This window comes from Arvicanthis niloticus, chromosome 11 (assembly GCF_011762505.2).
Source record: "Arvicanthis niloticus isolate mArvNil1 chromosome 11, mArvNil1.pat.X, whole genome shotgun sequence".
In the NCBI taxonomy this organism is placed as follows: domain Eukaryota; kingdom Metazoa; phylum Chordata; class Mammalia; order Rodentia; family Muridae; genus Arvicanthis; species Arvicanthis niloticus.
In genome coordinates this window covers 59053487-59069551 of record NC_047668.1, presented here as the reverse complement: position 1 = coordinate 59069551, position 16065 = coordinate 59053487, and the positions used below count along the sequence as shown (strand labels likewise).

The 16065-nt window shown below is 47.3% G+C and overlaps 1 protein-coding gene across 8 annotated transcripts in view; it reads left to right on the top strand.

The window, feature by feature from the left end:
• Positions 1–16065, top strand: part of Togaram2 (TOG array regulator of axonemal microtubules 2) — a 57651-nt gene that overhangs the window by 25373 nt on the left and 16213 nt on the right. For 6 of the 8 annotated variants that reach the window (XM_076942253.1, XM_076942251.1, XM_076942257.1 and 3 more), the window contains 8 exons: positions 1936–2101; positions 2304–2468; positions 4884–5037; positions 5941–6046; positions 7268–7503; positions 9561–9719; positions 14343–14460; positions 14810–14904. In XM_076942253.1, coding sequence (XP_076798368.1) covers positions 1936–2101; positions 2304–2468; positions 4884–5037; positions 5941–6046; positions 7268–7503; positions 9561–9719; positions 14343–14460; positions 14810–14904 — 1199 coding nt within the window. The remainder of the gene's footprint in view (positions 1–1935; positions 2102–2303; positions 2469–4883; positions 5038–5940; positions 6047–7267; positions 7504–9560; positions 9720–14342; positions 14461–14809; positions 14905–16065) is intronic. The other 2 variants (XM_076942254.1, XM_076942252.1) reach the window with 1 other exon arrangement.

Sequence of the window (16065 nt, the reverse complement as noted above, 5' to 3'; positions counted from 1 at the left end):
CCTCCCTTTACCCTGGTCCACCCCCATCCCCACTTCTTGCATGGATGTCTCATTATTCCCTAATGGCTTTCCATGTTCTTGATTCTCTCTACGCAATAGTCAGCATGATCTTTGTTAAACAGAAGTCGAAGTGTTCTATGGTTGTTGATAACATCATTGGTGGAGGCTGCATAAAGGGGCTTCTCATCCCAACAACAACAACAACAACTTCTTTTTTCTTCTTCCTCTTCTTCTTCCTCTTCTTCTTCCTCTTCTTCTTTCTGGAACTCACTTTGTAGACCAGGCTGGCCTTGAACTCAGAGGTCTAGTGTGCACCACTACACTTGGCTCCATTTTCACAACTTTGTTTTTTAATGTAAGATTTTTTTTATTGAATATTTTATTTATTTACATTTCAGAAGCCATCCCCTTCCCCATTTCCCCTCCCTAGAACCCCCAATCCCATGCCCCCACCTCTTTTTTGCTTTTATATCATTTTAATATCATTTTAATTATATGCAAGTATTAAGGCCAGTTCTAAGTTGAGGAACTAGCAATATAATAGATGTAAATAGTCAAGAAACAAACAAGACAATAAACACAAATAGTTAAAGAACAAGCAAGGCAATAAACAAAATTCTGAGAACACTCCTGTGATCACTGTTTCTAAGGGCTTATCAGGATGACCAAAATATCAGAGCCAACTTCCCTATCCTAGCCCAAAGTCATTTTCATGTCTGAAGCCTACTTCCTTGTTCTAGCCTAATACTTAGATTCCTGCCTGAAGTCTATTTCCTTGTCTGTGGCCCATGTCGGATTCTTGCCAAGCAGCCCCAAAAGCTCTCTGCCTCTCCCCCTTTTTTATTTCATAAGCAAGACTGAGCCTGTCTTAGGTCATTCTGCCAAGAATGCCTTCCTTACCCGTCGTGGAATATGCATTATCAAAAGCAATGCACTTTTGTCTTAGGTTGGTAAGGCTCTGTGCAGAATCTTACCCATCCTTGGCTTGCCAGCCTGTTAATTTAATAACTCTCTCTGGGGGTCCATTTTCAGTTTCAAGCCATGTACTTTTGCTGCCAACATGTTGATATTATTAAAGACAAGGTTTAACACGATGGGCAGGAGTAAAAGTATTCCCTTTATTTATTTTATGTATGTGAGTACACTGTCACTGTCTTCAGACACACCAGAAAAGGGCAACAGATACCATTACAGATGGTTGTGAGCCATCATGTGGTTGCTGGGAATTGAACTCAGGACCTCTGAAAGAGCAGTCAGTGCTCTTAACTGCTGCACCATCTCTCCAACCCTCACAAATTCTTAAGAATATCAATCGATTTAAAGATAAAATGTTATGAAAATACAGTTTTTGGAGAAACTGCTCTTGTTAAGTGGAAGAGTTGAATCCTGTCATGCCTCTGCTCAAGACTTTAAAGGGCTTCTTACATCCTGATGAAAAGTTGGAGCCCCTTGTTACTGGCTTTAGAAGTCAGTGTAAAATAAATCCTGCCAGTTTCTGGCTTGCTTTAACTCAGTGCTCCCCACTTATTCTGGACACACTCCAACCTCAGAGACTTTACAGTCACTCTTCTGCTAACATGTTTTTCTCCTCAAAACTGTGTGGCCCGTTGCCTGTCTTCATTTGTGTCTCCACTTAAATTTCATGCGGAAGGGGGTCCCTTATCTAAGGGGTTTCTTCCATGAAGTCAAAGCTGCCTTCTTGTTGCCTTACTTTTTTCCTAGCATATCTCATATGACATTACAGACAGATTAACTATTTACACCCACCCCTTCTGTGAAGCTCCCAGGACATCAGGACTTAGCTCTTTTTTGTTCCCTCTGGAACATGGCTGACATGTAGAAGGCAGTCTTACGTTTCACGGCTAAATGAGTGAAAGTGTAGAAAGACTGGTTGGATTCTCAAGGTTAATAGACATTTCCTTGACCTTGTGCCAGGTCCAAGTCACCATTTCCAAGTCTGCCCAGGAAAAAATGCGACTGAAGCAGATGAAGGAGATGGAGCTGCTTCGGAGGACAAAGGAGCCAGAGTGGGATCGAGAACTGGCTTCCCAGGGCTTAGGCACATGGAAAACCTCAGCAAAGGAAGGTACTGATGTACCAGGTGGGTGTCTCCAATGGGAAAGCTTCCTGGACAACTTCTGGCCTCTCAACCTTCCAGAAGAGGGGCTGCCCGCACCTTCTCCCCTTCTCCATCCTGAGACAGGACAGAGAATCATCCCTTGTCACCTACTGACACACCTATTGCCACAGAAATATTATGCCAGGGATGTGGAGGACTGCTTAGTCCAGGATTTTTTCCACAGGTCTCCTTCCTTTGCGGGGCAGTGGAACCCTGTCAGAGCCTACTGGGAAAAGCAGCCCACGCAGAAACAACATAGGAGTTCTCCAGAGGAAGCGGGCTAACCGAGCCTCCCTGCCCAGCATCCCTGTCAGCAAGCAGGAGCCTGGCTTTGCCCGACATGCATCAGGTGGGACTTGACCTCTCTCTGGGCCACCTCTGGGTACTCTGGGGGTATGGTCAGGGGGACCATGGCTACCTGTCTTTGTCATGTTGTTCAGTAGATGGCTAGGCAGTTCTGCTAGCCTACTGTGACATGTCCTAGAGAAGTCATCAGTATATGAGGACCAAAGATATAGGCAAGGAACCACTTCCAAGGGGAGCTCTGGGAAGATTTTGGATGCTTGCCTGTGACTTCATACTGTTGGGACTGGACAGGGCTGGCTGGGACCAAGGAATCCAAGATCTAGCAAAGACACCTCAGGGGACATGCCAAGGAACCAGGAGACGTTCCATCTCACTTCTAAAGGAACCCCATCTCATCTTCCTCTTCTCATCTTCATCTTCTCCTCATCTTCATCTTCTCCTCATCTTCATCTTCTCCTCCTCTTCCTCCTTCTCCTTCTTCTCACTAAGCATTCCAGTGTTCCTTCATTTGAAAAGACTTTAAAAAAAAAAACCTAAAGGTTGAAACTAATCACTCTGATTCATATTTCCTTTTTCTGTCACATGCCAGATAATGGTGGCCAGGTGAAGCAGAGGTTTGGTATTAAAAGTGTTTTTGACTTGCATTTTCCACTCTTTGTATCTTTTTGGTTGTGTTAAATAGAAAGCTTTAAGTTGGGATTCTTCTTCGGTATCTATGGTTTTATATTCTTATCATTTGTGTGCCACATCTCACTCTGTAGCCCTTGATCTTTTCCCTCTCAGGGGCTAGGATACAGGTGTGTGCACCATTCTACCTTTCATCTTTGGTGTTTTTTTTTTTTTTTTTTTTTTTTTTTTTTGTGTTTCAAGACAGGGTTTCTCTGTCTTGGCTGTCCTGGAACTCACTCTGTAGACCAGGCTGGCCTCGAACTCAGAAATCCATCTGCCTCTGCCTCCCAAATGCTGGGATTAAAGGCATGTGCCACCACTGTCTGGCTTTTGGTTTTTGTTTTAACAAAGGGACCCATGTTTAGGTTCAGAGGCTTTATAAGCTAGCTGGGGGTTTAAAGAGTAATCTCCTTTTATTATAAACACCATAGTCTGTTACAAGTAATACTAGTTTACCTGTGACTGTGACCTAAAATTCCCTTTAAAATAAATGTATTTAGGATCTAGAAAGAATCTTGATTTGAAGAAAGTGCAAATAGGTGAGAATTCTAGGGAATTAAGAGATATGGTTAGCTATGGCTTTGCTTTAGTGGTAGACATTTGTCTAGCATGTGCAAGGCCTGGCTTTCTCTCACTGTCTCTAGCTAAGTCTCTGTCTGTCTCTGTTTCTCTCTGTCTCTCTGAACACACACACACACACACACAGACACACACATTGTGAGTGTAGATGGGTGGAATTAGGGAAAGGCAATGCCTTCCTCTCATGACCTCCTTGGAAGATGAGTCTGAATCCTCTTATGCTCTTGACAGTCCTGCGAGTGTCCCTAACATTGCTTTATCAGTTACATCTGCACCTAATTTTTGGTCAGTTTGAAAATGATGGAATTTCAGGACTGGAACTTGGTTGTTGTTATGTCCCTAATTAACTCCATGAAATTGCAGCCTGTCTCAGGAGACCAGGCACCTGGAGATGAGCTTGCCTTCATCTCCTTGATTCTTTCCTCATGTGTGCAGAGCTGAGGGACAATGTCAGGTTTCTGAAACTCCTTCCTGTTCTAGAACTTTCTGATTCTAGAATCTATCCACAAGAAAGAAAACATGTTCTGTTCTCTCTGTGTGTCTGTCTTTTTCTGTCTCTGACTCTCTCTGCATTATGTGTGTGTGTCTGTTTGTCTGTCTGTCTTGACTGAACTCAGAGCCTCACACATGCTAGGCAAGTGTTCTACCACTGAGTCACATCCCATCCATGCTCTTCCATTTTCTGGCAGTTCCTGAAAGTGTGGCCGCATCTTGACCCTGCAGGTGACAGTCTCCTCCAGTGTTTTTCCCTGTCCCTTGCCTTCCTTCAGCTATCTGCCCATGAGGGCTTCCATGGCCAGGCATCTCACAGAGGAGGGATGGTAGGATTGAAGGAGAAAAGTGAGCTTAGAATGCTACCCAGTGAGCAAGGAGTCTATCAACTGCTCATTGGTCTGCATCCCAACCAAGGTAGGAAAGAACTGGAGGCCAGTCGCAGCCTCAGCAGCTTCCGTATGATGCCCAGCTGCCAGTGTGTTCCTAATGTAACAAGGTTGGCACTGGTGTGAGGAGATGGGAAGTCAAGACAAGTGAGTTATAGCTGCTGGCTTTGCAGCCTCCAGGCTTTTCTCCCTGTGTGTGCGACTGCACTGAGAATCAGACTCCATGTGTGAAGGAATGGCTCTGTGTGTGTGTATGTGTGCGCGTGCTCATGTGTGTGTGTGTCCTCTCTGTCCTGCTGGGTGATGCTTGTTGTCTCCCTTGAATACAGCTAACTCATTACCAGCCGTGCTTACCTTGGGCTCTCCTGAATGGGAGGAAGAGGAGGAGGAGATAGATCTTCGGGCTCTCAGGGAGTTGAGGCCCTTCTCCAACCCAGAGCTGGGGCTGACAGATGCCCTCCAATGCCTCAACAGCAATGACTGGTGAGGAGGTGCCTGTGGCTCGGTCTGTGTAAGGGTGGTATTTAAGAGGGCTACAGAAGATCTCCTGCCCCAACTTCCCTGTTCCCTCACCCCTAGGGTCTGTTACCATGGAAGAAGTGTGTGTGTGTGTGTGCTCACACACACATGTGCACGCACATATGTAGGTTTATATGTTTGGTATCTCTAACTTCTTGTACATGCCCTGGGCCCTTCCAGGTCTGCTTGTGTACTGTTCTGTGACATGTTAGAGCCAGGCATGGTTGGTAGGGATCTGAATACAGAACAAAGAGAACGAGGAAGGTCAGAGCTTTATTTCTCTAGATCAAGCTTGTTAATTCATATGTTTTAAAACAGGGTCTCATGTATCCCAAACTGTCCTTGAACTAGGCAAGAATGACCTTGAACTTCTTCTCCTTCTGCCTCTGCCTTCTGAGTGCTGGGATGACAGGCATGTACCACCATGTGGTGCTGGGGACCAAACCTACGACCTTGTGCCTGTTAGGCAAACATTCTCCTAACAAAGATATATCCCTATCTAAATCAAGTTTAATACCAGGGTCCCCTCCTCCCATGATGACAGATGGTCTTGGTCACCAGCGAAGCAGTAACTGGTGATCTAGAACACTTGCAGAAGCCTTCCAATCTTTAGCCTCCATTTTAAGCAACTTTTTGGCATTGTCTACTTTGTATCAAAGACCCAAATAGATCCTGGGCGGCCAGAGTGGAGCCAAGAGTCCATAAAACAGTTTGCATTGACCAGCTAGCTAGGATTCCATGCCAGGGTGTCACCCCTAGAAACCCTGCTTCTGAGGCCTTGGAATCACACCCTGCTGGGAGCTGTCTGCTGAGAAACAGGACGCCTCCCTCCTCCCCTCCTGTGACAGGCTTGGCCTTGCTTCTCAGGCAAATGAAGGAGAAGGGCCTGGCGAACATCCAGCGCCTGGCAGCTTGTCACTCGGAGGTCCTCGGTACACGGCTGCATGATGTGTCCTTGGCAGTGACTGCGGAGGTGAGGCCTACCCACAGCTTCTGTACTTTGCCTCTTCCCCTAATACATACATACATACATACATACATATTCTTTCCCTGTCTTAGCTGTTCGGGTGAGTTACAGAGCAGCCAGGAGAGACCATGGCTCTCTGGAGCCTGCGTCTGCTTATCCATCAGCCTCCAGCCAGAGGTGGAGTTCACTTCCCATCCCTCAGATGCCAGTACTGAGAACTGGGCTTTCTTCATCTTGTAATCTGGGAGTTGCAACATTTGGAGTCGTGCGTTCCCATTTGTCACTGCCCATTGTCTTCTGTACTTGTAACGTCTAAAGAAGGATGGAGTACTCTGGGTTGATTCTCAACCTCAGGGCTGGTGATTTCCCAAGGCTTGGATCTCGGCCTAGGTCCCGCCCTGAAAGACAGTAACATGAGCTCCATCCCAGCAGAGGCCAGTCTACAGCCTTGGGAACAGACTGTCCTAGCGAGGCGGGGGAGGGTTGCCATGCAGAGCACATTGTGTTTGTTGACACTTGGCTGGACCATGTCATGTGGTTGAGGGTTGGTTTCTGCCCCTGCAGCGTGAGTGTGGTGTGAAGAGCAGAGTGAGCCATTTCTGTGAATTTGCTACATTAGTTCTTTCCTCGCTACCATGGCAAAACTCTGCAGAGAAGCACCTGGAGGAAAGATTTATTTTGGCTCACAGATTCAGGGGGCTTTCAGCCCATCATGGCAGGGAAGGTGTGGCAGCTGGGAATGCTTCTGTGCATGGTGGTAGAAGTGTACTGTGCACTTTGTTCACACAATGGCAGACACAGCTAACAGAGAGCCCAGTGGAAACAGGGGTCAGGCTGGAGCTTCAAAAGGCTGCCCCTGGTGACCAACGTTGGTTAGGCTCCACCTCTTGAATGGTCTCCAACTTCCTAAGCCAGCAACAACAATTGAGGGAACAAGTGTCCACAGCATGGACCTGTGGGGGCCATGTCAAATTTAGAGCAAATGTACAAATTTCAGACAACATTGAAAATGGAATTATTAGTTCCAATAATAGCAAAGTGGGTATGATAATGACAGCATGGGCTGTTCTGCCCAAAGATGTTGAAGGTTTTTTAACTCCGGTGTGGCAAAAGATGAGGACAGGGCCCTGGCATATGTGAAGAAGTGGCAGAGGGGGCCACACAGTGTCTTCAGAGCCCTTGGGAAGGTACAGCTGACCTGGAGGTCCCTTCTCCTCTCTCTCCAAGGTTACCAACCTCCGCTCCAAGGTGTCCCGCCTGGCCATCAGCACCCTGGGAGACCTCTTCCGAGCTTTGAAGAAGAGCATGGACCAGGAGGCTGAGGAGATTGTCCGCTGCCTTCTGCAGAAGATGGGGAACACCAGCGAGTTCATCCAGCGGGCAGCCAACCGGGCTCTGAGTGCCATGGTGGAAAATGTGACTCCTGCCCGTGCACTGGTGGCCCTCACATCTGCGGGTGTCTAGTATGTGCTGTCCCTGTGTGTGTGTCAGGGGACAATGGTGACCCTCATATCTACAAGTGTCTTATATGTGCTGTCTGGGTGTGTGTGTGTCAGGGGAGAGGCCCCGGCATCTGGAATGAGCAGAGAAGGAGAGGAGAGAGGGACAGGAAACAGGAAAGAAGGAAGCCAAACCTGTGGCTATAGAGGGTCTTCTAGGATGGTGTGTGTGTATGTGTGTGTGTGTGTGTGTGTGTGTGTGTGTGTGTGTGTGTGAGAGAGAGAGAGAGAGAGAGAGAGAGAGAGAGAGAGAGAGAGAAGAACATGCTGAGGCATCCATGCCAGGCTTCACCAAAAGTGCCTTACACATTTAGCAGAGGGAGCAAACCTGTATCCTGAGGGCTCCCGCTATCTTTCCTAGGCAGTCTTTAGAGAATGGGGTAAGCATGGCTGGAAGGAGAGGATGCTGTTGCTCTGCTTAGGCTGGGAAATGCATGGTGGTCATGGTAACGCTTGGGAGACAAGGCTGTAGAAACAGCCTCAGCTGTGCCCTGGGGGCTCCTGCCCCTCTCAGGGGAGCTGTGTTTCTTTCTGATGAAATGTGGACCAGCGAGAGGAACCAGGAACAAAACTGGCCTCTCTCAGGGGGAGGTGAGCTACTATTAGGCTCAGATTTACTTCCCCTCAAGTCAAAACTGAATCATTAGCGAAGCCAAAGGCATTTTCCAAGCCCTTCCTTCCACAAAACTAAACACCTCCTAACTTCTGTAAGTCACTCATCATACTGAGGTGTGCACTTCTACCTAGAGCCCGCTGCACTTGCCAGCAGACCCTGGCTATTGTACCAGGAACTGTTGCAAAGTATTGGCTGCTACTGGGCATCATGATCTGGATTCTCTGGGCCTTTGCCTCCTCAGCTGATGGAGATAATAATGGCGTCTCTACCCTGAGGTGGCTCTGAGGTGTCAATGACTAGCTTGATGAGACAGCCTCTAGAAGAGTGCCTGTTTTACCTAACATTACTGAACCCTGGCTGTGGCTGAATGAACTTGGAAGAAATGGTACCTTTGCTAGAGTGTTTCCCTATGCCTCAGCTTCCTCTCTTGTCATATGATGGCAGCAGCAGCTCACAGTTGGCGGGAGATGATGGCTAAGATGACCCTGGCAGGGCACCTAACATAGGGTGTGACAATTGATCACTGACAACGAGGACCAGGGTAGACTGTCTTCAGATGCCCAGTACAGGGTATATGTGCTTGAGTCTCCGAGTCTCTTTGCTTATGTGCAGACTCTGCTTTAGATCCAACGTGTGCATTTGTGGGTGACACTGAGTAGGGAGGGAACTGGTATTCCCCACTGCGTGCACAACAGTGGGGGCACCATGGATGTTTCTGTGTGGAGTGTGTCAGTGCTGTCTGGGCACAGTGGGCACAGATGCCTTGTTTTGAGAGAGGCAACACTTTAATGGGTTTTTCTCACCAGAGGTCAGGTTCCACCCATTAAATAACCAAAAGTGTACTTAACTGTCACTAAGCGTCACTCAAGTGCTTAGCACCAGTAGGAGTCTGGGAGATGCAACAGAGGGTGACATGGCTCCCGATCCAGGGACCTGGCAGCCTGACTGGGGGGTGGGATATAAGAACACAACTACACTTACCAGGGGACCAAGCAGGTGCCAACTCAGAGAGCATCTAATTCTACCTGTGGGGCTAGAGAAGGAAGAGCAGACACTGATTGGGAAGGGGTTTGCTGGGTGGAAGATGGCTACACTCATGTACAGACAGGAGTGCCTGGGTTCACAAATGTCCTGGAAATGGTGTGTACAGGCCCCTTGGGGGATGATCATGTGGCTTCATGAAGCTGTTCTTCCCACTCCCATTGATGCTATGGTCAACTTTGGCCTTGTCATTGGGAATGACTCCTCAAAGGCTAACCTCCTGCCCCAGTCATATGAGGAAGGCTTTGAAGTCATGACTGTCGTGAACCTGGGTCTACAGTTACAAATCTGCGTGTGTGTTAGTCTGGGGCCCTCACATCCCCACCCTGTGACCATCCTCTTGACTGTGGTTGTTTCCTTTTAGCCACCGGAACCCCCTAGTCCGGAAATGTACCGCCAAGCATCTCTCGGCCGTCCTGGAGCAGATAGGAGCAGAGAAGCTTCTCTCAGGCTCCAGAGACAACACAGACATGCTGGTGCATAACTTGGTGAGGTTGGCCCAGGACTCTAACCAAGACACCAGGTAGGTCAGGACTCGGGACTGGGCGTGGCCAAGGTGACAAGCCACTGGTCAGATCTTGGCCTCATAGCTCAGTGTCCTCAGAGTTTAGCAAAGGGACAATCAGATAGATGGAGGTGGACTCTTTCCTTCCAGCTGTGTTCTCGGTTCCCTCCAGTGTCATGGCCAGCCTGTCTAGGCAGTGCCCAGTGACCTCTGCTTCTCTTTCTTACCTTCTATTCCTCCATTTCTTGCAATAGGGCTCTTGTGTCCATCTGGCCCAGCTCCAGTCTCAGACTATTCGGCTGTTTTTGCAAGGGTGTTTACTGAATACTCATTGTACTAAGTAATCATATGAGAATGAATACAAGAAATTAAGCCTCAGTTGTGTTGAAGCTTGCCTCCTACTTGAGGAAGATATACAACAGACAATAAATATGATGAATAGTTTAGATTATAGATACAGGGCACAAAAGCAAAATCAACCCAACAAAATAGAGTGGGGGATGCAAGGATGAGACTTGAGGCTGAGGCCAGGGTAACTGCAGGGACAGGTTGATGGAGCTGGTTCTCTGAGGCTCTAAGCATGTAATCCAGGCAAAGGAAACAGTATAAAGTCCCCAGGATTGAAACAGACTGGACAAGGGGAAGGATGGCCCAGCTTGGAGAAATCCCAGCTCATGGTAGGCAGACACGGGTCACGAAGGATCTTGGAGGGCAAGGTCAAAAGCTGGACTTCTGGCTGTGTGATGGGAGAGTTCCAGAGGATTTAAAAATGTGTGTGTATGTGTGTGTATTTATGTATGTGTGTATGTATGTGTGTATGTATGTGTGTGTGTGTGTCTGTGTCTGTGTACACATGTGGGGATGGGGCTTGAAACAAAAGCAGGGGTTGATTGTCTCCCAAAACCAGAGCTGGGGCTCAGTTGATCCCACCCTCTTACTTTCTGGGATGTTGTCACTGCATCTGTTTGGATGTGAGGCTGACAGTCTGATGCCTTTGTTTCAGAGAGTGGAGAGTATACTTCAGGGGATCAAGGCCACCAGGCTTTGCTGTAGAGGCCCCACTCCCCTCCCTAATCAGTGGGGTAGAGGTGTTGGTCACATGAGCTGTTCACACCCCAGTCTTCCCTGGAAGGCTGAAGTATCTGCCCTTCTGTCTCCTCCACTGCACAGGGTGTCTCACATGACGTCTTTGTTTGCTGAGTGGGGATCTTTTGGAATAAATCCAGCACTGCACTGGCACCCACTCTCCAGTGGCCCCGCTGGATGACCCAGAATGCCTCCCCTGAGAACCTCCCTGATGTCTGAGCTGCTACCTCCCCTTGATCTGGCCAATGATTGCCAATACCTACCTCTTCCTTCTTTTCCTCCTTTTTCAATGGATCTAACAGGAGGAAGTGATGTCCCCCAGTGCTTCAGGGTGGTTTCTCTGATGGCTTTGCTTTTCATATGATGGCAGACAGATGGTGATTCCATATGCTATGGTGATTCCACAATCCTGGCGGGAGATACTGAAGACTGGGCCAGGAGATGGGTTGGGCATTGGGTCCATTTTGAAGGTAGAGCCATCAAGATATGGGCTGTGAGGGTTTCAAGGATACATCAAAGCCAAAGATGCTTGTAGGTTTTAAACTGAATAGCTGGGTCAATGGTGGTACCATTCATTGAAATGAGGACCATTGCAGAGGCAGGCTTGGGGTTGTAGTGACTGTTGGGTGGGAGGGATGGAAATCAAGACCAAGGATCTTGCTAGACCTAATCGCTCACTGGATAACGCTCACCATTTTTTATTTTCCTTTGTGGTACTCTAGTTTCTGGAGCTCAGGCCTCCCTGCTTCTCCTCACTCCTTAGGGCAAGTTCTCTGTTCTGCCTATCGTCTGGAGGTGGCTGTGCAATGACTTTAGTCCTCTGCCTTAGTTTCACTGACTGTTTCTGTGATAAAATACTCTGACACAAAGAACTCAAAGAGGAAAGGGCACTTTTTTGGTTTTGGCTAGAAATTCTAGGTTACAGTCCATCACTGTGGGACAGTCAAGGCAGGAGGAACCTGAAGCAGCGGTTCCGTTACACTCATAGTCAAGAGGACAAAGCAATGAGTTAGTGCATGCATGCATACATGCATGCATTTGCTCAGCCAGCTTCTCCTGTCACTCAGGCCAGGGCCTGTAAGATGAGCCACATTGCAGCTGTGTCTTCCCGTCTCAGTGAACTCAACTAAGAATATCCTCACAGGCCAACCTAGTCTAGATCACTTCTCATTGAGAATCGATTTCTTGGTGACTATAGATTATGTCAAGTTGACAATTAAAGCTAACCACCATATCTCCTTTCTCTGGCTCTCCTACCACCAGCATCAGTCTCTTCTCTCTAAGAGACTGATCGCCAGGACATCCATTCCCAGATGTCCCACTCCCATCTTTAAAGTGCCCTTAAAAGAACTCTTTGCTTTTCCCCAAGTCTTTGCCTCTTGGAATGTATTCCCTATGTTGTTCAAAGTCATCAACACTCACCAAGTCATGCAAAATGCAAAATGGGGATCCTCATTCTTTACCGACTCCTCCCAGCCACGTTGTCTTCCAGGTCATAGCATCTTTGAAACCAGCATGTACACGTCTTTTAGTGGGAGGCCTTGCCCACTTGCTGTTGGCTGGCCAGTGACTGTGATCTGGGTTTTGTTCTCTATCTGCACATTTGCAAACTCGGTGGTGGCTGTTGCTCGTTGCAGGAACTTTGTAATTAAAGTTCGTACTGTAGGAATGGTGCTGGGGACTTTTCCTTGATTGCTAACTGGAGGTTTATTTCCAGAAGTCCCTTTGGGAGCTGTTGAGAGAGTGCTGAGGTAATCTCTATCTCAAATGCCTTAGAAGTGCAGTACAGTCCCTTGGCACTGAGACCACAGTTGCAGTAGTGACAGAGAGTAGCATGGCAGCAGTCAGACACAGATAAAACAAGACTTTGTGCTAGAGGAATGACCCAAACCCCACATTTTCTTGCAAAGCAGGGAAGAGTACATGCAAGAGAAAAGCAAGGACTACAAGTCATGTGACTTTTGTTCCTCTGGAAGCCACCCCCACACTGGCAGTGGCTAGTGGAACTGGCTAGCACTTTCTTGCCTTGGTTTTCCTTCATGGAAAATAGGGATGCATTTTATAAATAACAGATTCTGAGGTTGGGTAAGACATCATTATTCTAGGTGCTGTCTCCTCCAGGCTTTGAAATCCTTCAATTTTAACTCCTTTATCAGCTCTTGAAACTAACTGATCTTGTCTTATTCCCACTCTGTTGCTTATTTCTGGACTTCATGTTGTACCTGATCTGTGATGGTGGCCTCCTGACAGGTCTTCAAGTCCCTAGTCTTGTCCTTCCCTATTCACTTCCTGTCAGAGTTAGAAGATTGATTTTGTTTTTAGCTTAATTTAATTGTGTGTGTGTGTGTGTGTGTGTGTGTGTGTGTGTGTGTGTGTGTATTGGAGTGACCTGGAGGCAATGAGACATCTTTGCCACCTGGAGATTAACATAACTATTTGGCCATTCCTCAGCTTCCCATTGTTTGTAGGCCAAAGCCCAGTCCTCTCACATTGCCCTAAGTACAGCCTACTCCGTCCTCTGGCTTCTTTTAGCCTCATATTCTCCAACTGTATCTGGATGTTGTGTCAGGCTATGCTGTAGACTTTAGAATGTGCCGTCTCCTTGTTTCTAGTCCTAGTGTACTTGTAAGTTCCCACCCATCCATTGAGTCCCAAACCCAAGCTCTCCTTGATTCTTGTACCCAGCCAGCACTATTTACCAGGTAGAGTTGACTGTTCCCTCTTATACCTTTCCACAGACTTCTGAGTGTCCCAAACTGGGTGGGTGGGGGGGGAGAGGAAGTTAAGAACACTTCTGATAGCCATGCAGCAGAATATTAAATATTCTTCTATTGGATATATAGCTATATGGATATTGGATGTACTGGATAATAGCTATAATGGATATCTATAAAAAAGATACTTATGGGGGCTGGAGAGATGGCTTAGTGGTTAAGAGCACTTTCCCAGTGAGATGTATGGCTGCTCTTACGTCTATGGACAAAGCTGCCAATAGTGTCTTGCTTGTGCTTTGAGGCAGGTTGTGGTCGGGTACATCTGAGAAGTCTTCCAGGGAACCTAGATTTGATTCCATGTACCTATGGTGTACAGCTTACAATCACCCATAACTCCAGGAGTCCCAGTATTGTGTATTGGACTCTGCAGTACCTGTACACACACATATACCTAGACAAACGTATGTACACATACATTTTAGAAAATCTTGAAAATAAGGTACATATGAAAAATATTACATAGCTTGGGAAGATGATTAATAAGAAAGTGAAAAGTCTGGAAACAAGCTGCCCGTGAATTCTGCTATCTATTAAAATGTAAATGCATAGAAAAAAACCAAGAAAATATATAAAAATTTAATAGTGATTTCCTCTTGGTAATGGCATTATGGATGATGTTTATTCTTTTATGAATCTAATTTTTAACTGGGTAGGGATTGCTTTCCTAATTAGAAGTATGCAGAGCTCTCCTATTATAATTGGGAAAGTTGTATAAAGCTGTAGAATGAATTTATTAGCCTCTCACTGGCTGTTTCTTCATTTCTTCTCTCCCCGGTGGCAGGTTTTATGGCCGGAAGATGGTGAATATCTTGATGGCAAATGCAAAGTTTGATGCATTTCTGAAGCAATCCCTCCCATCTCATGACCTACGGAAAGTCATGGCGGCCATCAAACAACGGGTGAGTTGGTGGAACTCAAATGGTTGGCTTGGCCTTCCTGAAGGTCAGGGGAATGAGTCTGGGTTCCAGAGGCTTCCATTTCATTATGACTATTGACAAGGTGGCTTAAATGTGCTTTCTGTCTCTAGTGCTTATACTGGGGTCTTCCCTGATACGTCTCAAGCTCTCTGGGTCTCTATTCCTTCTTGTCATAAGTGGAGATTGCAGTCTCCGCCCACCTACCTCCAGGGCTCCAGACTGTGACCTGGGGGTGCTCCGAGGTGGAAGGCTTATTTATCATTCTTGGTATACTTTATACTGGTATGTCAGGCTACCCCTTTTGGCTTACATTCTATGTCTGTTTCCCAAGGGAATACAAGACAACCATGAACTCCCATCTGCCAAAGGCCGAAAGGTGTCGAAGAGTCTGGTGGTGTGTGAGAACGGGCTGCCTAGTCAAGAGGGGTACGGCTGTTCTCGTGACTCTGGGGCCCCATGACCAAAGCCGCCAATTGGTGTCTTACATGCTCATGGGGGTTGGTTGTGGATTGGGGCATGTCTGAAACTTGGTTGCATTTCTGCAACTAGGTTTCCTCCATTGCATCTGTAATGGATGGCTTTGTAGGATACGGTCTCCTCCCCACATTTTAGGCAGACCCAATTCTGGCTGGTCAAGCTCTGCCAGAGCTAGTGAGTCCAGAAGAATGTGATTCTGCTGTCAGGTTCTCTGTTTAAGCTCAGTGTCTCTTTGTTCACTTAAACGAGCATGTTCTTTAGCAGCTAGGTTGGTCAGCTTGGGGCTAGTTCTGAGGCAGATCTGGACACAGGCGGTCAAGAAGACCTGGCCTGAGGGTTGGAGGGTGTGTGCTGGGAATAGTTAAGAACCAAGCAGGAATCCTCTGCTTGAAATACAAACCCTTCTGCCTTGTCCTGTGAGGATTATAGCTGATGGTAGCAGGATGCCTGGGAAGGTCCTGCAGAGCTCTTAAGTGACATCCTGTACCCTCCTACTCAACTCCCCCTCCTTAGACTAGATCGGCTCCCATCTTTTCTATCCATCACTTTTTTTCTTTCTTTGCTGGGTTCTGTCTTTGCTTCTCCTGAGTACCTAGAACTCGCTTGTTGATTCCACAAGATGCAGCTTGCCTGTCACCTTCTCCCAGACACTCTCTGACATGGTGTCCCCGGATCCTCAGGGTGGACAAGCTGCCCCCTCTTCTTCATACTCCTGTCTCCTGTCTATTTGTGAGATGTTTAAGGCAAAGACTGCGTATTTCTTTGTTCTCAGGACCCAAACACAGCTGTTGGTATTCAGGAGGCAAGAATGTGAGCCACACAAACGAATGATAGAAAGGGTGATACTGGAGACTGTTGGGTGGGACCTGGGTGTAGGGCAGGAGCTCTGAGACCCTGGTTTTGAACTTAGTGTGGGAGGTGGGAATCCTGTGTGGAGCCTCTCTCGTGCTGGCTGAGACAGTCTAGGCTCTGATGGATATGTGATTCCCAATGTGAAGGAGCAGATATGCCCTCTGTCCCTAGAGGCGTGTGAGAGCCAAGTCAACAAGGGGCAGGATATGGGAACCAACAGAGGTGGGATGTGATGGCCTCCAGAATCTTGAATCTTCC